General features: G+C 37.9%; 1 protein-coding gene across 13 annotated transcripts in view; it reads right to left on the minus strand.

Moving 5' to 3' along the window:
* Positions 1-518: 518 nt before the first annotated feature.
* Positions 519-26,518, minus strand: part of LOC111868594 (ankyrin-3) — a 276,782-nt gene continuing 250,782 nt past the window's right edge. For 8 of the 13 annotated variants that reach the window (XM_023859420.2, XM_033753126.1, XM_023859392.2 and 5 more), the window contains 3 exons: positions 14,438-15,202; positions 2,364-2,445; positions 519-2,050 (listed from right to left, as the gene is read on the minus strand). In XM_023859420.2, coding sequence (XP_023715188.1) covers positions 1,927-2,050; positions 2,364-2,445; positions 14,438-15,202 — 971 coding nt within the window. In that variant the 3' untranslated portion in view covers positions 519-1,926. Of the gene's footprint in view, positions 2,051-2,362; positions 2,446-5,709; positions 5,921-14,437; positions 15,203-26,518 lie in introns of those variants that run through there. The other 5 variants (XR_002843535.2, XR_002843534.2, XR_002843539.2 and 2 more) reach the window with 5 other exon arrangements.

The following is a 26,518-nucleotide window of genomic DNA, read 5'->3' on the forward strand; positions in this document are numbered from 1 at the left end:
CAGTGACTATGAAGACTACCTTCTTCTGTATGATGTGATTCCAGCTTCAGCAGAGAAAATGGAGGCAACGTGTTCCTACAAGGCATCATTAAACTTCTGCCACACTACTTGGTGTCAAATCTCAAAGAATAATATCCTTCAATTTTACTTTCCCTCTCCTTTGTACACGTATTTGGGGGCATGCGGTAGCGCAGTTGCTTGAGGCACTATGCTACAAGCCGAAAGGTCGTGGAATCGAATCCTGATGAGGTGGATTTTTTCAATTTACCTAATCCTTCCAGCCTCACTTTGGCCCTGGGGTCAACACAGCCTTTAACAGAAATGAGTACCAGGAATATTCCTGGGGGTAAAGGACGGCCGGCACATAAGGCTGACAACCTCTACGCCATCTGCAAGCCTAAACATCTCACAACCCTATGGGTCTCCACGGCCCGTTAAAGCAATACCTTTACTTGCTTTTTTTTCTTTACTCTCCTTTGTATCCAGCACACTGGACAAAACCCATATATTTCTATGTGCTTCTTGCATTCACCACGTTCAGTTCTGTACTTGATTTCAAATTCTTTTGTGCAAAGAGAACTGATTATTGACAGATTCTTTCTTTCAACACCAAATTTCAAATAACAATAAAAGAATATTAATTTCAGTAGCAATTCAAAATATGAATTATGTGCATATTCAGTTTTAAGTAATGGTTCAATGAGGTTTTTATAATTAGATTTATTAAAGTTTATAGACAGGAATGCTATCATTATATTTCACCTTCCTTGTACCATATCAGAAACAGTTCACAGTATTTACTTATAGTGATAAAAGGACTGATGCAAAAACAATAAAATTGATACATAAAAGAAATGGAATACATTGTGCAGTAATTGTGTCAACAGTTCAGCACTCCATGAATACAGACAGCCCTCTATGCCCAGTGTACTACTGTTCTAGGTTAGGTAGTAAAAGCTGTGTATTTAATTTACTTTACATGTAACTGTTTCATCCCTAACTATAAATTTAAATGCTATTTTTTATTGTTTCAAGAATTAGCTTTAGTCCACAAAATATGTAATCTGAAACAAGTTATAGTATTTCCATGTTTAAATTAAATAATATGACTTCTTTGAAACTATATATTAATATATATATATATTTATAACATTTTTGTCTCTGTATTATATATAAATAAAGATTTTTCATGCATGACAGTAAATAGTTCTGTTTTCACTCTAGGCATTACTGACATACTAGACAGTATAGAAGTCAAACCACAAAGAAAATAGAAATGGCAAAATATTTCTTTAACATTTCAGGCACTAAGAGTAAGGCTACTCATGGAAATTATCAAAAACTCAACTCTTGAACTATTTATTGACAGAAATGGCCCCTCTATCTATGGAATTAAAGTTATCATGGCAGTCAACTGTTTCTTAAACCCAGTCACATGAACATCTGTCACTTCCTGGGTGCATCATGAAATATGCAAAAGATTTTTTTTCTGTTTGAGGACGGCCCCCTTGGTCTTTTAAATAACAAAAATACAGACCTGCGACAGTAAATGCTACTAATGTACTATTCTACCTCTCTGTATTATGCCATCAGCACCTTCTTTTGTGAATTCCTTCTTATTAACTTCCGTAAAAACGAGCTACATAAAGAAAGCTATTGAAAATTTTATACATTGATCTATGAATAACCAGAACTTATCTTCATTCAAAGGAAACATGTCAAACATAACCAAATACCTGGCTCTGAATCACACAAAATACAATAGTCTGAAGCTTTGAAAATAATGACATCTGATCTGGATATCGCAAGTATACCCTGAGGATGTCTTCAAGCTAGTACATACAAGTCCCCATAGCTTCCATTACAAAAATACATCAGGTGGATGGGAAGGAACATAAAGAATTACAGACCCAAACAATGCTTAAACTAAGGGTGCTGGCGTTCCTCTGTCATGAACTTGTCAACGATCTCCTGCATTGACTGTCGCAAACCATCAGTGCCGTCAGCTCCACTTGTTGACATGGCAACCGTACGTGTTGTGGTTATGACCCTGTGGAGAAAATGAAAATGTGTAATCTATTTCATATAGTAAAAAATTTGTGTAACTTGAAATTGTAAAGTAAGATTTAACGTACTCACTCTCAATGAGACAAGTCAATTAACTCTCATACTCACAAGCTATTTCTGCAAAAGCAATGAAAAAGATATGGTATCATATTCTGAATGATTAAGCAAACTACCTGTGGATCAGAGTGGTCTGAGGTCTGAGGTCCTATCTCAGGAAATGGATATATAGGATACCTGTACTAGGTCTAACTTCAATGTGACAGAAACACATTTTCGGTATAAAAGTTGACGCTCACCTCTGTTGAGTGTTTGGGTCATATTCTGTGGATACTGTCTCTGTAAAAATAGGATCTTCATTGCCCTGGAAGTATTCAGCTCCTGAAAGTAGATTTAAGTACTGTGAATACAGCCACAGACATCATCACAATTCCAGGAGTTAAAACAACCACATGCTCCCAACTCTTATGATTCCAAGAAAAAGTGGCATAAATGTTTATGTTAATAATTTATATACACTCCTGTGTTTGAAAGTAACATATTCCTTGTTTTTTTATGAAAGAAGAAATGAGAATGTTAAAAACAAACTACATAGACATCAGAAGGAATTATATCATTTTGTTACAAGGAAATATTAGATAAATAAATTTCAATGCAATATTCATGCTATACCCTATTAAATGATATATAGAAATGTTCCACAATTGTGTGGCAATATTAACAGGATGCATTCCTTGATAAAAAGCAAGTAAAATAAGTTTGTATGAGCAAGAATTGCGAAACTTTCTGTCTCTAAGGTATAAACATACCAAGTTTTAAATATACATAAGAGGCAGTAACAGAAAGGGGAGGTATTTATGAGCAAAAAATGCTACTTCAGTTTCATTTTGCAGCATGAATTATCTTGTTACATCAGCAAGCAGCTGTGAATCTAAATAACAACTCTACCACTTTCAGTTTCTGCGAGCTTCTATGATTATCAGTCAATAACACATTACACAGAAGCATGTTAGCTGCAAAAACCATTCAAGTTGCATCTCAGCAACAACATGTTTCAGGAGCCCTGATTTCTACTTCTTTTGGTTCAGTAATTTCCTCTATTAATATTGCTATACAATTAGAGAACACAGAATGCATTTAATAATCTTGCTTAATTTAATTATTGATCTGAAATTTATTTCATGTTAATTTCATTATCAAACTTTTAAAATGAAGATGGATACTCTGAGGTATAATAAGACTGATGAATCAGCATGCTTTCATCAACTCACAAGCTTTATTCAAAACAAATCATAACAAAGAAGTAATTTTACATAACAATGTGCAACATGCATGACACTGAAATCAGGCACTTAGAAAAGGTAGAATCAATCATTTAACTACATTTAAACAGACTCTTTAAGTTAAGCATTCACGCTGCCATTATTTGTATTACTTCAGATGACTCAGTCTCTGTCATAAAGCTTAAAGAAAACAAGTTGCTAATGTCTGCAAAGTATATTAATCTACATTAAAAGCTTCATATTAATGAACCTGTGAAGATGGAACTTTCAACCCCAGCAGGCTAAAGTAGTGACAGGCAGAACAAACTGAGTGGAGCTGTTGACAGACAGGCTGAACTTCCAGCAATGTTAGCCATTACTTCTGTTTGTACACAGGGCACTCTGGGCTATGATTTAGAGAATGCTCTTGCAGCCCCACTGTGCCAGAATCTTTAGACTTACAAATGAAAGATTCTGTAATGATGAAATATTACACAAATTGATCTGATTTTTATGGAATATCCTGAACTACTGATTCTGTGGCCTGATAAAATGGACCCTTGGTATGTATGTAACAAGTACAACACAGTAACATAAAATTATGAAAACAGAAAAGTGTATGGTAAAGTATTATATTATACCTATATGATTACACAACTAGAAAGAGTACTGAAATATGTGAGAAACTTAAAGCCATAAAATAATTCAAATGTTTATGATGTACACAAAAAGAGCAAAAAGATCATGTGTACAGAACACACAAATAAACTAAGGCTAGGACAGCAGAGAATTTCAAATCCGCAGGGCAAAGAGTATTAGGAAGACCAAAGAAGAACTGGAAAGAGGAGACTGATGTGATGAAGGCATTTGCTCCTTAATCCGTAAAGAAAAGACGAACAATATATATATATATATCATTGTGAAGGATATAATGTACCTCGGAAAGAAGAGAAGTATCTGATCATAAGAACAGTTATAATGGACAACTTAAAATTTTTGAAACAATAACACCGACACTGTCATAGACAAGCAAATGACAGACTACGCAGAGGACTAATGAGAGGAGATTACCTGTACTACTAGTCTGTCACATATGCCACACAGGCCCAGGGTTCCCACCTGTTCCTACCTAAAGCAGAAACACGCCATTACAAACCTTCCCCCACTCTCTCAACTTCTGTGCCAGAGCAATGCTGATGGACAGCACCTTGCTCAAATGCACATCATGAACCTGACAGCAGGTTATCTCTCCAATCATTGAATTATAATAACAACATGGATAGAAGTTTTGCTGATTACACAGTTTATTTCACATCATATTATATTAAATTAGAGCTACCATGCAGAAACGTCTGTACTGCAATTACAAAAACTACTTCTGTTATACAGCACATCATAATCCAGTGTACACACATCGTGTTACCATGGTTCCTATAAAATATAAAGTCTACATTCTCACTGTCATCATGATCCCAATACTTTACTGACAAAGGAAGTAATGGAGAAATAATCTGGCCTGGACTTGAACCCATGCATTCAATAGCAAAATTAACAAATTTCCTATGGTTGCCTCTCCCAGAGGAGTATCTTCTGTCTTTACCAATTTTTCTACGGCATGCAATTTGGGAAAAATAGAGTGGGATAGACATACAGACTGTACATGACTGGTGATTATTATTATTACAAGAATAAATTTAAAAGCAAAAAGATGTTGAAATAATGAACTTTAAAAGTCACCAGCTCAAAAGATGATGGTGGTCAGATTTAAAATATGAATAAAGGCAATCCACTTGACTTAACCAATTTTAGCCTACTTTGATTCCTTAAAGAAACAGGATAGGTTTATAAGAGAAACAGCTGTCTGGACCTTCTTACCCTTACCCCAGAACATTAGATGATAGGATGTAATCCAGAAACCTAACAGCACCAAGTGCAATTTTATTAACTTTCCACTATGCGTTCTGGTTCATACAAACTTTCACCAGTTGCATTTATATGCAACTAGTACAATATTATACACCACTAATTTGTAAAGGTATCAAAATAAATCTGCAGCTCACTGATATTCCAATGTCATTCCAAATTATACTATGTACCAGACAACGGAGCAAAACAAATTAAACACATAGTGCAACATACATAAAATTGTAATCGTATACTATATAAACACAATACAATTCATTATGATACATTATGGCATAACACAGATTGCCACAAGATGGACTCATTTCTGGGAACTATAGGATATGATATTTATAGAACATACCAAGGATCCATTGTCTGACCAAACATAAAACCCCTAGCCTGAGTTTTTTCCACAGGATCTCAAATTACTATTAGAGACAGCATCATAGTGTGATGGCATTGTTCAGCCCATCACTACCTGGAACTGAACATCACACACTGATCTGCTTACTGCTGGTCAGGGCTGTTACCACGGTCGATGGTTGCTGCTACCACAAGCTGCGGCGGGGAAAACAAGCAGTGGTGCAGAGTGGAAGTGGGAGAACCATGCAGCATCACTAGTAACAGAGCCAGCAACAGGAAGCAAGCCGCTGGCACAAGCCAGCCACCACGCCATGACCTACACTCTGCTGCACACCACAATAACATTATCACAAAGTCTGTAGCATAGCCTGAACACTATTATTCATCTCACCTAACTTCCAAAAATATAAGTTAATATATATAACAAAACATTTCACTAAATTTCACCTGTTATTTCATATGGGTGCAAAATTTGATCTCTCAGTCTGGGGGAAGAACAGAGAATGAGAACACATGAGAACAAAGTGATGAGAAGGATATCTGTACCAATGAAAGATAAAATGAAGAATGGAGAAAATTACTTAAACAAGAGCTTCATCTTATAATCTTACTGCAACCTTCTGGCTTGTAACCTACTGCCTCAACCAACTACATTACTGTGCGCCCCTACAGTGAAATAGTAATGAACAAAAACAAGCTGACAGCAAGATCTTAAGCAGCTAGTGGCAGTGAGATAAGAATCGTTCCAAAAGAAGATAAATATTACAATACACTCCGTTGCTTTACAAGATCATACTTTCTTGCTATGAGTCTGGCTAAGTGCTGGGCCAGAGAAGAAGACTCAATTGAGGACAAAACTCCATGGAACAGAGTTTCTTTCTTGAGAAACTAAAAGTCCTTCAGCCACTCAAGAAATTCCCGGCATTTTACAGAACTCAAAGGTTCATTACCATGTTCACAAGAATATGACAACCAAGGAATGAAGTGAAATGTTTACCCAACTGGTCAGGTTTGCTGCACAATTTAGAGTAGTGCAAACTGTATGCGAGATATAATGGAATGATGAGTGACTGGGCAAAACCAGAGTACTTGAAGAAAGAAACCTTCCCTAGTGCCCCAATGTTTACCACTAATCCCACATGGTCTGCCTGGAACTAAACCTGAACCTTCCATGATAAGATGTGGGTGCCTTGAGTGTAAAGTAGGATGACTCTTAAGATAGGTATCCTGTTTCCACCCGAGTACAAGACCTTTTGTTCTGAAGATTATTATGGTACTGGGTGTTCTATTATAAATTAATTATCAGTTTCCCACTAATACTGTTATACTCCATCTGAACTTTAGGACAGTTCTAAGAGAATTGCTAATTACTCATAATTAGCTAATTACAACTAAGTACTATAGTTAACAGCTAATTAATAATAGTTAACGGCTAACAGCAGCTAGTTATCCACGTGCCAAGTATATGTCAATACAACCATAGTGCAAAGGTATGACGATGACAACAATACAGAATGAAACAAAAAAAAAACTGCACAGATTTTTAGTCTGAGAAAACACCAATTGCAGTTGCTTCACTATAGCATCCAAAAAGATTTCTGGTCCTAAGAAACAATGGAAAATGGTGGAAATCATATTTAAGGAGGGACTATACGATTTATTCAACTAACCTAGTGTTTGTTGTTGGGGTATTTAAATCAAGGCCACAATGGCTGAATTTGTGACTCATGGGAGAAGCATGAAATGTATAGATTTTTAAGGGTGAGCCTCTTAGACTGTGGCTGTATGGAAGACCAAAACGATGAGTTGCAAAAATTCAACTGAATCTCATGCAAACAGGTTGGAGGATGTAAACTGAATTAGGTCAGTACCAGTGGGGTTCAGTCTTTGGGCAATACTTCCAGAGAGTCATGTAGTCATGAGCAAATAAATCTAACACAAAAACTAGCCACTAACACAGACTATTTGTTAGTTCACTAAATGCAATGCCCTAAATCTAAAACAATGTTCTATCCAAATAACAGAATCCAATGATTTCATGTAACCAACCAAAGAAGTGAAAACAAGCACTGCTGTTAATATATACAACTTCACTTCCCAAGTGCTCTGCAAAACAAACTAAATAATCAATCAAACTTATGAATCAGATATGTACAAATTAGACTAATTTAGGAAAGCAGAAGAAAGTGAAGAACTGTTAACAGGGGCAAAAATACTAGTGACGAGACATCATCTGACAAGAACAGTGTTCATAGTCATGGCAATAATCAACATTACATTCACAGAGAAATGGCAACAAGCATATGATACAGTGCTTGGGTGGAAAGTAAAAGCTACAGCACATCAACATGTGAGGACATGGACGTAAAGCTCCACATATTCTGGAACTCAGAGCTGAAAGGAAATCAGTGATCAACTCTACACTCCAGCTGCTTATTGTTGGGAGTAGAACCATCATTACTCACTGGATATGGCAGCTCAAAGCAGTTCTGCAGGAGGGGTCACAAAGAAGAATTCAAACTCTTACTGTGAATCAAACCTTCCCCAGTGGATATGCAGCCTGTCACTCTACCAACTGAGCTGTCAGAGCACACCTTCAATAAACTCTCCTCATTATTATAAACTGAGTGAATGCCATGGAACATACGATATGATCAGTTTTAAGAAGTGATAACATTGCAGACACAGCAACTATAGCCTGTTCATCCCAGGTACCAAAAAAAGGTGTGAACCTCAGTCTGACTCAATCTTGATATCTTCTTGAAGCTACTGAGACTTAATATTTTAGTTCATACTGCAGCTGCATGTTCCTGGGTGAATGTAAACCGTGATACATATTCATTTCTCAAAATGGTTGTTGCTTTCGAGGCATGGTACAACTGGCAGGCACAGGGCATTGGGCTCCCTCCACTTGCAAACTACTATATACAGAGTAATACTGCAAGCAAATACAAATTAAAGTAGATGTGTCTATAATTCCAATCCATTTGTAACACTCAGCATTCTTTCCGTGTTTGCATGTCCTTCTGATTGCTCTAAATATACTTCATCCAAGAGAGGAAATAACCAGAATATCATTGAATATACACGTACATGTATTATATATAACCATCTGCTAGCATATCCTACATGCCAGTTTCTCACTTATGTTGGGGAATATGTTCTTTGGACATTACATATTCTCATAAAAAAATATGTACTATTCAAAATGTTTGACATGGTAAATTTGTCCGTGCTCAACGAATTAAGGCACTATGCCATGAAGGTGTATGGGGGAGTGGATGTATAGATCTGCATTTTCTTGACCTTGGCACTAGTTGGAGGTGAATGGTCAGCTTCACTGCACAGCCACTTTACCCCCAGGGGAAAGGGCCCCCTGAACCCACTGGGTAGGAGGTTGGGTGAACCCCAGAGCCGGTCTGGACTTCGGAGAACAGAAAATTCTTGACCCTACTGGGACTCGAACTCTGACCTCTCAGTCATCCAGCCTGTAGCCATTCGCTATACCGATTACGCTACCCTAGCTCCTAATGTTTGACATGAGAAATGTAAACAATACAGAATTACATGGGCTAATTACAGATTTCTTAATTTCAACCAGAACATCTTTTATTTATGAACCAATTAACATTTTAAGTAATTTTAAATTTAAACAATGGAGAAGTGCAGTGTGCTTTGGTTACACATGTTTCAATCAATCTGAGTATTACACATGGGTTGTACAATAATTATGCAATGCTAAAATGTTACAAACATGCACGACAGAGAGATAGAAGAGATAATACTGCAGTTACACTAACAGTAGCCTTTTTTTTACAGAATGTAGCAAGAAAATGCATATATGCATTTTTAAATCTACACTGTACAGCATTACAATGTTCACAACCATTAAAAAATTCTGATCAAAGGATGGAAAGCTAAAAGATACTTTGTAACTATAAAAGGAATTACTTAACTGTGGGGGGTGGGGATGAGGGCAACCCCCCCTCCCACCAAAAAAAAAAATTTATATCACAGTACAAAAGGAAATTCCAGCCAATCATGACATGAGTACCAGATACAGAATCCCAAATGCTCATTTCTTTGGGTATTCCCTCCACATATAATGCCATTATGCCTTCTTCCACTGAATTCCTGGTATGCAATCGTTCTAATTGTCTTTCCCTAGATAAAGTACATCATTTACATTCTATTCAGGAAGCTCCAGACTGAAAGAACAATAATTTGTACAGAATGGTTTTCATATTAAAGCTTGCAGTGTTCAAACATTCTTTGAAATATGCAATGATTACTTTGTGCAGAAGATGGAAAACAAAACCCATCATCAAGTAAGCTGACAATGTGTCCATCATGGTGTATAATGAACAAATGCCATGATGAAGAAAGCAGTCTTCTGGGATTTGGCACCATGTAGATGTGGTGTTAACCGACGTTAACACAGGGTGCACAGGTGCGCAGGGCTAGAGCTCTTTGTGATCAAGACAGCCTACATGCAGAGTTGGTGCTCCTGGGGGATGTATTCAAAAAGAATGGATACAACAACCGACAGATCCATAGAGTGCTCAACTGTCGGCCCAACATCAGCTGGCCTGAAGATAAACTGGGCTCAGTCGCCTTCCTTCCCTATGTTGGGACTATATTCAACCATATCAGCAGAGTGCTGTCCCAGCACAACATCAAATCAGTGGGTCTGCCTCCAAACAAATTATCCAGTTTCCTCTGGCTGGTCAAAGATAGCCTGGGACTAAGGACACCGGGTGTATACAGTATCCAATGTGAGTGTGGCAAGGTCTATATTGGGCAGATGGGCCGCTCCATGGACATGAGGTTGAAGGAGCATCAGCGGCACATCCATCTCGAACATCCATACATGTCAGCTGTAGCTGAACACAGCATCGATCTGGGACACCGCATTCAGCTTCAGAATACCTCCATCCCAGTCACCAAGACCCGATATATGGATCGCATCATTAGGGAAGCCACTGAGATTGCACTCCATCCAGAAAATATGAAGGGGGGAGGGGTGTCTCAGCAAGTCATGGAAGCCTCTCATCTGTTCCCTAAACTCCCCCCCCCCCCCCCCCGCCACGCGCCACCCCCGCCACAGCACCCNCCCCCGGGACATGACGCCAGATCCACAAGGCTACTCAGGCCATGACCGACTCACATAGCAAACCCCCAGCTTAAGGGTTCATGCCCTCCCATTAACCTTGCCTTTCTCTCCCCCAACACAATATCCTATACAAACCCTGCTTCTCCCTCCCACTGATTTCCCATGTAGACTTGTCTCCCCCTCCCTTCCCTGCTCTCACATAGCTGAGTTTCTTTCCAACATCAGTCCAGTCTGCTTGCACCGGTTCTCACTCTCTCTTCATGTGCGGATTTTCTTATCTTTCCTTATACCCTGAAGATGGAGGCGATACGTTCCTCTGAAACGTCGGTTAACACCACATCTAAATGGTGCGACATCCCAGGAGACTGCTTTCTTCATAGTCACCACCATGAAAACCTCAAATCTTACAAATGCAATGATGTTAGCAATGAGAACACTCATGGACTCAAGTGACCTCTGATTAATTTTTTTATGTTAACTAAACCAAATTTGTTAAATTTCAGGTTCTTGTGGCTGTAATTATTAAGATTACTGTCTTCTGCAATGTGCTGGTAGACAGTTACCGTCTTTCAAGGGAACCTGGTGCCTCCATCTTCAGGGTATAAGATGGAGGCAGCAGGTTTCTTCAGAATATCGGTAATGATCTATATGATGACATGGAATGACACTTTAGAAGACTGTTACCTTTATATTAAATTGCAACAGGATCAGATGAAAGTGACAGAAGTTGAAAGCAGGAAAACTGACTGACATAGCATAAATCCTCATGCGTTTCAAAACTATAAACTCAATTAATGTAAATTTGATCAGAATCAGACAAATGGTTTAGGTATCGAAAAGGTACACTGAATAATTTTCAAAGTATTTTAGCATTTCTGATGTACTGATGCAACTCGTAATTGCCTCCCAATGATGAGCATAAATTAAATGTGCTAAATGTATTCAAAAATCATACAATCACAGATAGAGTTAATGCAGGCAGAAAGACAGCCAACTTTTTGGTAAAATCCCAAAAACTTGTATTAATTTTTATCCCATAACCACCATTCTACTTAAATGCTTCTCCCCACATCAAGTTAATACATGTAACTTATGAATGACCTGAATGGCTTCTAGAGCTGTAATGCTACATCTACGCTGTTCCAAACACACAAGCATTTCTCTACTGCAAGCTACCAATATCACAGCCTACAATGACAACACTTACGTGACAATTACTCTATCTACATCCCTATTTACTAAAGAGTGTCATATTTTTACTAGACAACAAGTATTCTGACACTGTAAAACATGAAACTAACAATATCACAGCCTACACTGACAATGACAATCACTAAATCTACTTACGCCACTATTTACTACAGAGTATCACATTTGTGCAAGACTACAAACACTTTGGCACTGTAAAACACATTTTCTATTCACGCCAACTTCTTGCTATATATTAAAACTGCTTTGTTATGACCCTTTCCCCATTAACCTCAAAGTTCTGCTGATGTTTCACTAACTTACTATTTGGGGGGGGGCTTTAAATCTGCAGTACAACTTCCCAACTTGATAGCTCACAAGCACAGGGGGCAATCAAGTACATAGAATTCCTTAAGGCATTCTCTGCCATGATCAATGCGAATTACATATTAAAAACATCAATAATTCTTTAGGACGGGAAGTGTAACAATCGAGAGTCCCCTCGTCTAATGCCAAACTCATCCTCATGTGGTGCACTCCGTTTTCACAAACTGGTATATATACAGGGGGGTCCAAAAAAATGTACTCTCTTTGATAGTCAATATCTTTGAAACAAAATGACATGTAGTTACAATTCTTGTGCAGTAGTGTAGTGTAATGTTTTCTCAACAGATGGCAAAGGTCACATGAGTCACGTGAGTGTTGTGCCGCATTCACACTGTGAGCAGAAGACAACAGCAACAATGGCTGAAAGGTTGTTCTTTGACCAACGCAAGGCTGTATTGAAGTGGTACTGGAAGTACAAAAACATTAAAGAGGTACAACAACGGCAGAATGAGTTTGGAACTCAGCCAACAACACGTCGAACAATTACCCATATTCGGGATAAATTTGAAGCCGACAGTACTGTTCATGATGTGCATAAGCAAAGGCCTTGGTGACCATGGATAGCAACAGGGCAAGCTTCCAGTGCTGAGATGTATCTCGATATGCTTCAGACATCGATTTTCCTTGCCATTCGAGAGCTGTTTGGAGATGAGAGATTTTACCTACAACAACATGGTGCTCCACCTCACTACCATCGAGATGTCAGGGCATACTTGGATGACACTCTACCTGGATGATGGATATGTTGAAGAGGTGCTATTGAGTATCCCGACTTCTACCTATGGGGAACCTTGAAGGTTGAAGTTTATCGACAAAAGCCAGTTACACTGAGCGTGCTATGAGAAACCATTGAAGCGTCATGTGAAGCCATCACACCGGACACACTGACAGCCATAATTGGCTCAGCAGTTCAGCGGCATCGACGCTGTTTAGCCGCTGATGGTGGTCACTTCGAACACGTACAATGACTCTCTCTCTCTCTCTCTCTCTGAGCAAGAATTCTAACTACATGTCATTTTGTTCCATAGATATTGACTATCAAAGAGCGAGTATATTTTTTGGACCCCTCTGTGTGTGTGTGTGTGTGTGTATAGTCAAGGAAATACCACTACAACCATGTCAGTTCCAGAGTTTTGGCTCTATTCTCTAATGAGCATACTGCCAAATATAATTACAACAGATGAGATAACTCTACACCCACAAATTAATAGGAATGGACATGCTACCACCTTGCAGCATTGGGTAATAATACCTGGAAGTGAGAAATTTAGTATCAATATTTCTAAACATTTGTCATTATATGAAGAATAAGGAAGTGCAATAGTCTGAAATCATAACTGATTCAGACATTATTGAAATTAGATGAAATTCAATTCAAATTCAATTTCTGAAAAATTACTGAACAAAAAAAAATCTTTACTCTTAGGTATGATGAATATTTAGTTAAATTTTTGTCTGCATATACTTGTATACTACAGTTATATGTATTCAAATAATGGAAGTTAAGATTTCACTCTCTTAGAGATTTCTCAGTTTTTCTTTTTGAATATCCTATAATTGGTCAATGTTAGCAGTGTTTTCTTATGATCTGTCATACAGTAAAAAATGCAACATCCTTAATATAACGTAAACACCATTCTGATACTTCTAAAATATGGCACAGTATGGTTTTTATGCCATTTTTGTAAACTGTGCTGTGCACATCCTTCAAAGGATTTAAAAACATGCAAGTCCTCATCCTAGAATGCAGTACTTCTATCAGAAGCAATAAAAGCTTGAACCACTGTCCAATAATGGACAATGATTTGCAATGCTACATTTTCACTTCCATTCGTACAAAAAACCCATAACTATCTTGAGATAATAGTTTATCTAAATGTCATAAACAGAAAAAACAAAATGCTAACTATTCCCACATTATTAGCAACAGAAAAAGCTTAAATACCACACTAAACACTCTTGACTTGCAAAGAAAAAGAAAAAAGAAAACGGATAAGAACCACAGATTTTGAAGCAGTTGTACATGTGTGTGATAACACAATCTTTTAGCTTTCCAGAGTTTGTTACTTCCTGACACTAGTCCGACTGATTAATACTTTGATCAGCAGAACAACAGCAATTAGAGCAATTAGTGCAAACCTGGATCTGAATATACCTGAGTGTTGCTCATCTTCAGACAGCTCAGCCCCCTCATGGAGAGCCACATCTGAACCACTTGAACTGCCTAGGGTTTTCCTCTTGCTAAGTGAAACTCTGCTTTCAGGTGACATGGGAGACTCATGGCTATCACAATCTGAATCACTGTGGATTGAACCTTGGTATCTCCTGTTCTCTCCTCCTCCATACATATCTCCATTCCCTTTGAAGGAGTCATCTTGGTTGTAATCAACATTGTCCTTTGTCAGTGTCTCATTGTCTTGAATAAGAAGGGGTGGAGCATCAGCTAAGTACTTCCTTTCCCTTTCAAGGAAATCATTTGTGAGGTCTTTGTCTCTTCCAGTTACTTCTGAAGCAAATTCTGAGGAACTATCATATGATGCTTCTTTGTTGTTGTGACTTTCTTCTATCCTGGTAATGACTTTTGGCAGCAGGTTCGAAGAAATTTCCTCTTGCAACTGAACCACAACTGGGGCAGCATCAACTGATGTGTCTCCAGTATAAGATTCCTCAATAATTTTTACAGCTACAACACCCTGATTCTCATCGTCTGATCCAAAGTCCCATTCTATATCATCAAGGTGCATGTTGCGGGTCCTGTGGGATGACCTGGACACTTTCCGGATGGGTTTAATGTGGTGTGGTGAAGTGGCAGCAATCCCCTTCTCATGCAGAGCTGCCACGTCATCATGCGAACTAACAACTACACTACTACCGGGTGCAGTGCCACTGTGTGCATGCTCTGGGCCAGCCTCCAACATACCTTCAGAGGGGAAACAACGCAACAGGCCACAACAGTCAGAAAGCACTAGAAACAACTGTGTAGGAGGCAGCTTAGTAAATGTGCATACAGAGATTACAGCATCCTGTAATCTGGCCAGAAAGCTAGAGTTTATGGGATATAACCAGATATGTTGAATGAATTAAAAAAAAAACAGGAACAATATATAACATCTAATAGTATAATATGACCTTTTAGTTATCAACATCAGATTGTTACATGAAACCTGAAACTGGCCAATACCTATTCCCAAATAACTCTGAAACTAATACAGAGAAATCTGAATGACTACTTAATTATTAACTGACTCCATGGTACAATTTCATCTTACAGTACTTTGATTGCCATCTTCTGGGTTTGACATTGTGTAATATTGTGGATACCAACATTTTTAAGGAACATGCTGCCTCCTTCTTCATGGCCAAACAAAGTGTAGTGAGGATCTGGTCAAGCTATGTAGTCAGGTTACAAGGAAGGTGGTCACTTAAATCTACAAGGAAGGGAAAACCTGGTCCAGGCCAATGGAAACACTGAAAAGGAAATGTGAGGGCAAAAACTGGCCCTTGTGAAGAATGACAGTAGTTTCACCACAGGAGGACATGGAACTGTGGATCCGCACTATGCCAATGGTAACAGTGAACAGGAAATGCGACGAAAAATAGCCCTCATTAGGGGCCAAAATAGTTCTGTCAAAGGAGGACCAGGGAATGTGAGAAAATGCTCATTTTCGGGGCCATAAGCGGGGAAGGTACACTTCTCACATGGGCAGGGGATGTAATATACACCGAGTTTTATTAGGTCAAGCTCATCCTTTATACAATAACGGAAGTTGGAGTTGTGCCTTATGCTTGGAACACCCTGCTGATGCAGGTGATGTGTTCTGAAAGAAGGGCAGGAAGGTATCTGGACTACCTACTAAGATGAAATGTAGGTGCTGTAACTGTTTCCATGAAAAGTCCTCTGGAGCAAGTCCAGCTCAGCATCTAGATTCTCCTGGCCACAGAATGCTTTGGCCCTGTGGGGCAAGGTGGATAGTGCTGCCTGCTCGTTCTTCACTTCATGATGTGACTTAGCTTTCACACAGATTAATGTGGGTCAATATTCTGCACAGCATATGACCCAAGGAGCAAACCCAGTCTTCTGTAAATATTGATGTCCAAGACAGGAAGGTGGCAGTCTAGCTCAGCTTCTATGGTGAACATGATGTGGTACATACTGTTATAGAATCTGTGTAATCCTTAAGCTTCTCTAGGCCATGGTCATGGCTGTTTTCTCACTCTCTACTTCCTATCTGCATGGCCCTGAAAGTGGCTACCTTCACACATTCAACGTCCTCTCTGCAACAAAATTATTTTGGTCTCTAATAAGGGTTATTTTTTCTCATAATCATGTTCACTGTTCCCGCTGACCCACAGCATGGTCTCATCTCCTCTCTCCTTCCAAAATTTGAGTGGCCATATTTCTTGTAACCTATCTGTGTAACTTGACCACATCCTCACCCCACTCATTTTGATGCTGAAAAATGAGGCAGCAAGACTTTTTTTTTTTCAAATACTGTATGGTGTAACAATCCACAAGACTGCTACAATATGAACACTCATGGCAGTGCACATCTGAAAGCTTACATCCTCTTAAAGCGGTTTCTGGGTGAAAAGAAATTTCCTGTCACTATGGAACCTGAAGATTCAAACCTAACTAAAGGGACATGTGAGCATTTGTTACTCCAACTCCTACTGGCACAGCCTATTTCCTTTGATTTATTCTAATATTATACCTCCCTCTCAGTCTTTCAAGTTGCAATTAGCACGATGATTTCACACCAAAATATACTGTGCACTTCTCATTCTTTTCACTTCATTCCATTAATTTTTCCTGTCACAGTTTATTTATTTCCTGTTCTTTTCAGTTTATTCAGTTTCCCTTTTTTGGTTTTTGATATTTAGTTTTTAGGACTTTTATATGTAATCAATGAAACAAACATGTTATTATGAGGCTCTTATCTGTAGCCATCCATGTATCTACATGTTTAAACTCTAAAGCAATTTGACTGAACTGAATAAAATTTTGTATGGTAGATCAATATACAATCAGAATTAAATTCACTAAACATATTTCCCATATTCTTCAAACCAATTAAAATACTCTGAGTGATCTTTATTTGGGTTCAAATTGGTTCATTGGAACTCCTTCTTTACATAAAGGCATATATGAATTTGTTCTCTACTTCATTAAATATATGTCTGAAAGGTTCATATAATAAATGTATATGTATATGAACAAAATACTCTTTACCTTGTACATATATTTTTATAATAAGTCAGTTCTGTGATATCTTACATCAACAAAAAATCCTAATGGATGCCTCACAATCACTCCTTTCCGCTCTCAATTACATAGTAAAGGTAAAAAGCTGCTCCTGTGTTTAAATTCCTAAGGGGAAAGAAAGTGCAAGGGGACAGGTAATGACTCTGCTTGTAGCACTAGCATTACTTTAAGAGATAAGAAAACCATCATGAAAACCTCAAACAGCAGGACCACCATCAGTAAAGCTTCAAATGGGATACCTACAGGATAACTTCCTTGCTATCTTAAAGAGCAAATAATGAGAATCAAATCCAAAATTCATTATGTAACTCCTTTACAAAGACAAAACAAACACCGTCCAGTATGACTATTTAAGTTTTATGGCTTGAAAACTCATCACCCTTACATGTTTCAATCCCTACGGATCATCCTCAGAGGGCATCAATACTTTTTCCGGAAACTACTATTACAATAGGTGTTAAATTATATACATATACATATAATGTCTGAAATACACAATGTACACAATGTTCAACTTTTCACAGTCACGGCAGCCTTCCATAACCTATTGTAATAGTAGTTTCCAGAAAAAGTATTGATGCCCTCTGAGGATGATCCGTAGGGATCAAAACATGTAAGGGTGATGACTTTTCAAGTGATAAAACTTAAATAGTCATACTGGACGGTGTTGTTTTTGTCTTTGTAATTGTTAGTGTGATGGACCAGAATGAAACAAATCAAATGTAACTCCTTTCTTTTCCCATTGAATCCATTTCTCTTAGTTTCAAATTTTTCTCAGTACCTTGCTTTCAGTATCTTTCAATTTCTACTCAACTACTGAGGCAAGAACCCTAGTTTTGTAATCACAAAGAACAGGCATAAGGACCTGTCCATGTACTTCAAAACTCTTTGCTATGCCTTACATAATACAATACAACACACTAAAAAGGTACACCACCCATTTAACATATTATAGGGTTACTATAAAAGAAACAGACACTCTCAACATTACTGATATAGCCAAAATATTTACATCGCTTTTTAATATATGTCTCTAAGTTTGTATGACTAATTTACACATGTTGTGTGTGTCACCCTTTTGTCACATGACAAATATCAATACGACAATCCAATTTATTCGAAATATACCAGAACATGTCATCAACACTTGCAACAGCTGTTGTGATGTGTTGCTTTAGATCACTTACACTTACAGGAAGTGGAGGAACAAAAACTCTGTCTCTGATATATCCTTACAAGAAAAAATCACAAGGGGTTAGATCCAGACTTCTTGGTGGCCAACATGTCAGTGCGATGTTCTGGTCTGTTGAGCATCATTTGGAACAAACTGGATTATCGTATTGATATCTGTTGTGTGAAAAAAGGCTGGCGCAAGGAACATTTGTAACTTAGTCATACAAACTTGAAGACATGTACTAACAAGCCATGTAAGTATTTTGGCTATGACTTCATCCTTTCCGCCTATATGATAACCACAAATTCCACAATAAATACTGGTCCAACATTCCCAATCCAATTACAGATTGTATTATTCTAAGCAAGCTCTTGTCACTTTACACTTCAAGTAAAAATTACACATCCCCTGGCCAAGTTTCCAGTTGGACTACAAGCAAGGTCATGGCATGCACTCAAACAAAATATTCCATCCTTTTTCAACACAGCAATGCAGACACACAAGTACACTTGTTCAGAAAATGCAGTGAAAGGAGTTGATCAGTTTACTGCCCGGCTTTATGTACAGTAAACTGACTCATTAATAGTTATGGAATACCGCACTTCTGTATACAGAAATCATACTGCTTGCACACGGAAAGTTACCCTCACAACAGTACTGCCTCTCCTGACCTTCTCCTCTTGCATGCATTTGGATGAAACCATTTGTTAATTCATATACAGTTAGCCCAGTCAAGAAGCATTTCTTTAGAAAATCGCATATTCTGAAATCATGACTGAATGTTCAGCCGCTAAGCAAACGTTACACAGATAAATATAACATTATTCCTGTGTCCCAATGTCAAGTCATGAAGGCAGCACACAGGAAGGCACTGCTCTAAGTATTCTTGGCTTCAACAAGAGGTGACTGGCCAGCCTGATATGGGCACCTTCAAACCCAGAGAAACAGGTCCCAGTACCGGTTCAATAAAAGGTTAAGTGAACACAGAAATTGTGGAACGAAAATTCTCACAGACCCTACCAAGGATTGAGACCCCATCATTTCATCATAAAATTGAACTATTACAGAGATATCTTTGACAAGTAACAATACTTTAGACTACTGGCCAAATTCCACTAGCTCAACATAATTGGTACCCCAACCATCACGCAACATTTGCATACAGAATGGAATGATATACACATGCACCTTAATATATTCTGCTCTAGCTGTTGCCATACAACTGCAATATGATTATTAGTTTTATTGAGCAAAGTACCTATTTCAGGATTCAAACAATGCATATCAGCACAATGAGCTCCTATAAACTTCAAATATGTTTTCATAATCATGAAAACTAATGCAAAAGTGCAACAAATGCCACAAATTACAAACCAGTGACTTACACCTACTAAACTTTTCTGTGGGTGTCACAATTGTCACTATGTCAGATACACAAAATATTTCTAAAGCTGAATTTTGGTTCCTGCTGGTGCAGGTGGTACAATCTGGTTATTATTCAACCATTACCAGAATATACATTAACACAAGTAGAGAACTGTCTTTACTTTTAACTGTTTATTAAAATAACAAGACCAGAAAAGTATACTCCAGTGGCATACATAAAATTCCCAAATCCATCATTTGCCATACAATGATCATTTACTGTACAAAATCACTATTACAAAACTAATCAGATTACAAACAGAATCAGAAATTGTAAGATACCAATAAATAATCACAATACTGAAAAATGCTTCAAACGAAGTTTGTAGTTATTAACGAGATCTACATTTTATGCCCTGCTAAAATGTTTTGTTAAATAAGCTACTTTGATAAAATCAAGAAAATCTGACCTGATTTTCATATGCAGATGGGATTATATTGATCTAATATGAACCAAAATTAAACTGAACCAACAACACATAGTACAGACAACTGTCAACACTAAATTCCTTTTAAATCTGTTGAGTAGTTTCAAAGATGATAGACAAATGAACAGATGGACAGACATGGCATGATGTCCTGATTATATTTAACTTTTTGCACTTTATGCAGATATCCAAGAAAAATCACTATAAACAAATTAAAATTAATGTAATTTTGCTGTGGAACATTTTGCAAACAGGATATAGAACAATCTCTTAGTACAATCATGAAACTCAAATAACTGATACACCATCTTGACAATAAAGCATTATATGAAGAGAAGCTCTCAATAAAATGGAATTGTAGTGATGATGTATGATATATTGATAGCAGTGCACTCTTAAAGGGCTGTATGTGCTGGTTGCAGGTAGTACTAACTCTGCCTGCAAGTGGATTTGTGAACAGCAGTCTCTCTGTTGTCAGCTAGCACAGTTTTAATAAAAAATTCTTATTTAGAAGAGCTCCATGAAACTTGTATTTTGTACTTTCTCAATACTGGATATTATGATTTGATTGTGAATATGCAGAGACCTTAGTACATAATATAAAACCTTGTGAAAGACTAAAACTGTGAGAAATTTCTTTCTCTAACTGACACTTACTGAAACATGCTCAAAAATATACTTGTTTTCATGAACAGTAATTCATAATTCAGACATATACAACATAGTGGAAAGTGTAGGTCGTCTTGAGTGCTGTATCTCTCCGTTTGCTAACAAATAACGTGATAAACAAGAAGTGAAGTGTATAGGTTGCTCAGAATTAAGAATTGAACTACCTCAACCAACAAATGAAATATTATAATATTTTTCCAATGATAATTATCATTGGAAAAAATAATAACAATGTTACAAACTCTAAATATGCAGAGGACTCCAAGTAACAATGAATCCACAGTACAAGGAAAACCGGCTGATTAATGCTCTAATATTCAATTTCCACAGGGAGGACAGACACAATCAAACTCCAAAAACTACAAGAGAAACTACAAGGAAAACTACGATCTGAACAGCAATCTGATTCAATTAGTTCCTGCTTCACAATAGAGATTTGAGGTTCTTGCTAACCTCAAAGATGATGATGCCATGGGTGTATTATCCAAGGACAACAAAATTCATATTAAGTTGGGAAAAACATCTTTGAGAACAATAATGTTAATATTATGTTTAACAATTTTCATAATACGTATCTAAGATGTTTTTATACCTGCTTTCCAAAAAAAAAAAAGTCAAGCATAATGTTTATAACAACAAATGGATTACACAAGGGATTAGGATTTCATGCAAAAGAAAGAGAGTTCTCTTATTGCTAAGCAGGCATTGTGAAGATTTAAATCTTAAAATATACTATAAATTATATTGTAAAGCATTATCAAAAGTGATTATTGCCACCAAGACATTATATTATAATAGAATTATTTACAAATCCAATAATAAAATGAAAAGCACATGGGAAATTATAAATCAGAAAAAAGGGAAAACAAAAAAGGATAACTGTATTCACTCTATAATGGTAGATAACAAATCAATAAAGAATCAGAACAAAGTTGCAAATGTCTTTAATAAGTTCTATCTATAGCAGATTCAATCATTCCAAACAATTATATATATTCAAATCAGCTGAACTACCCACTCCAATAGATTACTTAGTAAACTAATTTTGTGGACCTTTCACCAAGATGAAATGGCAATATGCTTCCACCCAGGAAATCACAAGAATTATTAAATCATTAAAAACGAAGAACTCTAGTGGATACGATGAAATTTCTAATAGGATTATAAAAGTAAGCCTTCCATTTATAATTTTCCCAATGACTTACATTTGTAATGCAATTCTTAGTACTGGTGTTTTCCCTGATAGATTGAAATTTGCTATAATCAGACCACTATTTAAAAAGGGGGAAACTCAAAACGTTGCTAACTATAGACCTATATCACTGCTAACTTCCTTTTCTAAGATAATCGAAAAACTTGTGTATGCAAGACTCATTAAGCATATTGAGACAAATAATATGTTGGTCCAAGAACAATATGGTTTCAGGTCTCATTCTTCAACCGAGCAGGCGGCCTTTTCATCGATAGATAGCATTTGACTGTGTCAATCACAAAATATTATTGGAGAAGTTAATATTTTATGGAATAGAAAGAAATTTTAAAACACTCATAGAATCTTATCTAACAGATAGATATCAAAAAGTTGTAATAGGTAACAGGTTTGACTGCAGAAGCTCTTCTGAATGGGAAGTAATTAAGTGCGGTGTGCCTCAAGGATCAATCATTGGCCCGCTTTTTTTTCCTACTTTATATTAATGGCTTACCTTCAATAATCAACAAAAACAATAATATAGCACTTTTTGCAGATGACACGAAGTATTATAGTAACTGACACAAACAAGCTACAAGGTGGTTCAAATATGACTGGGACCGATTTTTTTTAACCCAAATTGCCAAACACTTACTTGCACATGTCAGTCTCCAATGTACTCCCCTCCAGAGTCAACACATTTTTTACAACGTTCTAAAAGCATCCTGACGCCTTTTCAAAAAAGTTTTGTGGTTGGTGGCGTATCCACTCCCGAACATTCTGGATGACGATGTTGTCCACAAACCACATATCTTGCAAGTCTAATTTGAACATTTCGAACAGGTAGAAATCACTTGGTGCCAAATCAGGACTGTATGGCGGATGTGTCAGAAGGTTCCAATTCAATTTCCGGAGGGTTTCCATTGTTGTTTTGGCCGTATGGGGGCGTGCATTGTCTTGAAGGAAGGCTGCCCGCTTTCCACCTCTCTTCCGCTTGGATCGATCTTTTCCTTCATGTCTGTTGCCAAGAGGTCTGAGTAATAAGCTGCATCGACTGTTCTGGCATCTGTCACAAAGTCTACATGGATAATACCCTGCCAGGCCCAGAAGAACGTTGCCATCACTTTTCCTGCCGAATGGCTCCTCCGCACTCTCTTGGGTTTGGGAGAACTGGTATGCCGCCACTCGCGTGATGATTGCTGGGACTCAGGAATGAAGTAGTGCACCCATGTTTCATCGGTGGTCACTACAGACTTCAAAAATGTATCACCTTCGTCTTCAAGCTGCTGTAGGAGACGACTGGCAACTTGCCTGCGCACCATTTTGTTCACGTCCGTCAAAGTGCGTGGTACCCACCATGCATTCACCTTGCGATAGTGCAGGTGGTATTTCATGATGTCTTCTACAATACCAACACTGATGATAGCATTGCTCCAAGTTCCTTGATAGTGATGATAGTGATTTCAGCGGACGGGATGTTTTCTCCGAGGAATTTGATCACAATGTGTTGTTCGACGCTATGCGGTACCTTCTGTTCACTCATCACTCTAGCATCTTCCAGACAGGACTGAACAGGTTCTAACCCTAACAGGAGGAAGGGTGGAGGTTGTGGCTTCACTCTCTCAAGGGCGCACAGCTGCTGCGCAGTGCGGCTTGTTTACACAAAAATCAGTCCCGGTCATATTTGAACCACCTAGTAGATTTTGAAACTAATCTTAATCAAACTCTTAAAGACAATCATGCATGGTTTAATGCTAATTTGCTCACTCTGAATTTTAACAAATCTCAATATGTTGAATTTCGTTCCATGAATTATTATAACATAAAGAGTAAAGACTGTCATTTGAAGGAGAAAGCTCTAGATCACATTAAGTGGAGGAATTGTTTTGGAAGAGACTGTGGACCTGTCGTCTGACAGATTACTGATGATGATGAAAAAGTAAAGTATCCATGTAAGAGGCCGTGAAGGCCCATAGGGTTGTGACACGTTAAGGGTCCCACATTACCTTGACATTACTTCCAAAATTGTAGACGATCAAATTTAATTAATCAAGGCATCAGAAACAAAATTTTTAAGTTTAATCATTGATGATACCATCACATGGAAACAACATATTGACTATGTTATCAATAACATTTCAAGGTCATGTTACGCACTGAGAAATATAAAGCATTTTATTCCATTAGATTCATTAAAGTCAATTTATTTTGCACACATACATTCAATCTTAAGCTATGGCATAATTTTTTGGGGTGGTGCTTCCTGTGCTGGCAATGTTTTTATATTACAAAAGAAGGCTATTAGAATTATCACAAATTCTGTTTCAAGAGTGTCTTGTAGACATTTATTTGAGAAGCTTGAAATAATGACACTCTATTCTCAATTCATATACTCATTAATTTTATTTACGATTAATAATAACCTTCTTTTCAATTCTATTAGTGAGATTCACAAGTATAAAACCAGATCTCTTAATAATCTCTATTTACCTTCCGTAAACTTAACAAAATACAGTAAGGGTGCATATATAGCACGTGCTGAATTTTAAGAGAGCACTGAAGAGATTTTTACTTCATCACTCTTTTTACTCTTTGAAAGAATACTATCAACATAAGTGGTTATAATATGCAAACGTATTATAGCTTAACAACTGTATTATACTTGTTATGCCCTTAATCCTTATGACAAGGGTGGATTGGTAATCCCACCGCTGTCTCCACTGTTCTGCCACCAGTTATTCCGTGGTGACAGGGGGGCGTGGAGGTATCCCCACTGTCACCTTTTGTACTGCAGTCACAGGGGGTGGACTAAGGAAACGACTGAATTACTTCCTCATCGTTGTTCCATTGGCTAGGGGCTCACTGTTCACCGGGCTTGTCTGGAGGGCGCGGGTGCGAAATGTGGTAAAGGAGGAAATCACAATAGAAATCCACATCCTCACCCTATGCTACCCTATATTAGTATAAACACAATCAATATACAGTTATACACATTTTGGTTCTATCACAATGGAAGAGCCGACTGGTGCCGGGTTACACATTACACTTGGCTACCTCTGCATCACTGTCGACCACTCTTACGCCCTGTACACTCGTTCTAACGTTCCTAACTCAAGTCCCATTGGAGGAGTTACACTTTAATAATATTACACTTATCAAGCATGGCGATAAGAGTAGTTCCATTTACTTGGGTTGAATCTGCAGACGGATGGTGTTGCCGGGTGTCGAGTCAGTGCCCATTCAGACATAGCCTGCGGCCACAATTGGCCAAAATTACTGTTATAATAATCCCCTTCCTAATTCGGTCTCTGGGTTATATACCCATATTTATGCTTACTCATTATTTTCCCGGAGGGTGTAAGTCCGCCTCCAATGACGTCTTATCCCAAGGTGGGTGATCTCGTTGGCTGGGATCCTAAGGGGACACACCCCCTTCTACTGCTAAACCGTTTGGCTGACACTTTTACCTCCAAACGTCCCCCCATCACACAAGTGTAAATTCTGTAGTTAGCAGTTCGATATACATTCAACGTCATTCTGCTGACTGGGCATTCCCGCGTGGCAAGCCAATGTCCGTCTAAGTCCATACATAGGAATTCTTTAAAGTTTCTGAACCTTCTTACATCGCTTTCGTACATCCTACAAGTATTTCCCAAAACCAAATCTATTCCAAACCAATATTTCCCTCTAAAATACAAAAAGTTAATACTATGTTAACATATTACCGGGAGTCGGCCTTTCGGCCACAACAATACTGTGACATGTTGAGCTATGGATCACCCCTACCTCCCCAGTGGTACGTGGCGGTAACGTAACGCTCACGTTACTATGGTAATAGGCGAGTTCCCGCCCCGCCACTCCCCTCCGCGGTGACGTAACGCGCAACGCTACGTACCCATAATTAACTTCCTACTGTGACGTGGCACTCATTACACAACCGGCAAGCACTGCAGCTATATAAGTGAGCTGCACATATGGTACCAGTGAGTTCTACTGTAGCAGTCAGCGACTTCAGTTGTACTGTGACAGCCGCCGAGTTATAACGTGGCCATCGCTGAAGACAGTTCCGAGTTGTACTGTGACAGCCG

This window comes from Cryptotermes secundus, unplaced genomic scaffold, assembly GCF_002891405.2.
Source record: "Cryptotermes secundus unplaced genomic scaffold, Csec_1.0 scaffold280, whole genome shotgun sequence".
Taxonomy (NCBI): domain Eukaryota; kingdom Metazoa; phylum Arthropoda; class Insecta; order Blattodea; family Kalotermitidae; genus Cryptotermes; species Cryptotermes secundus.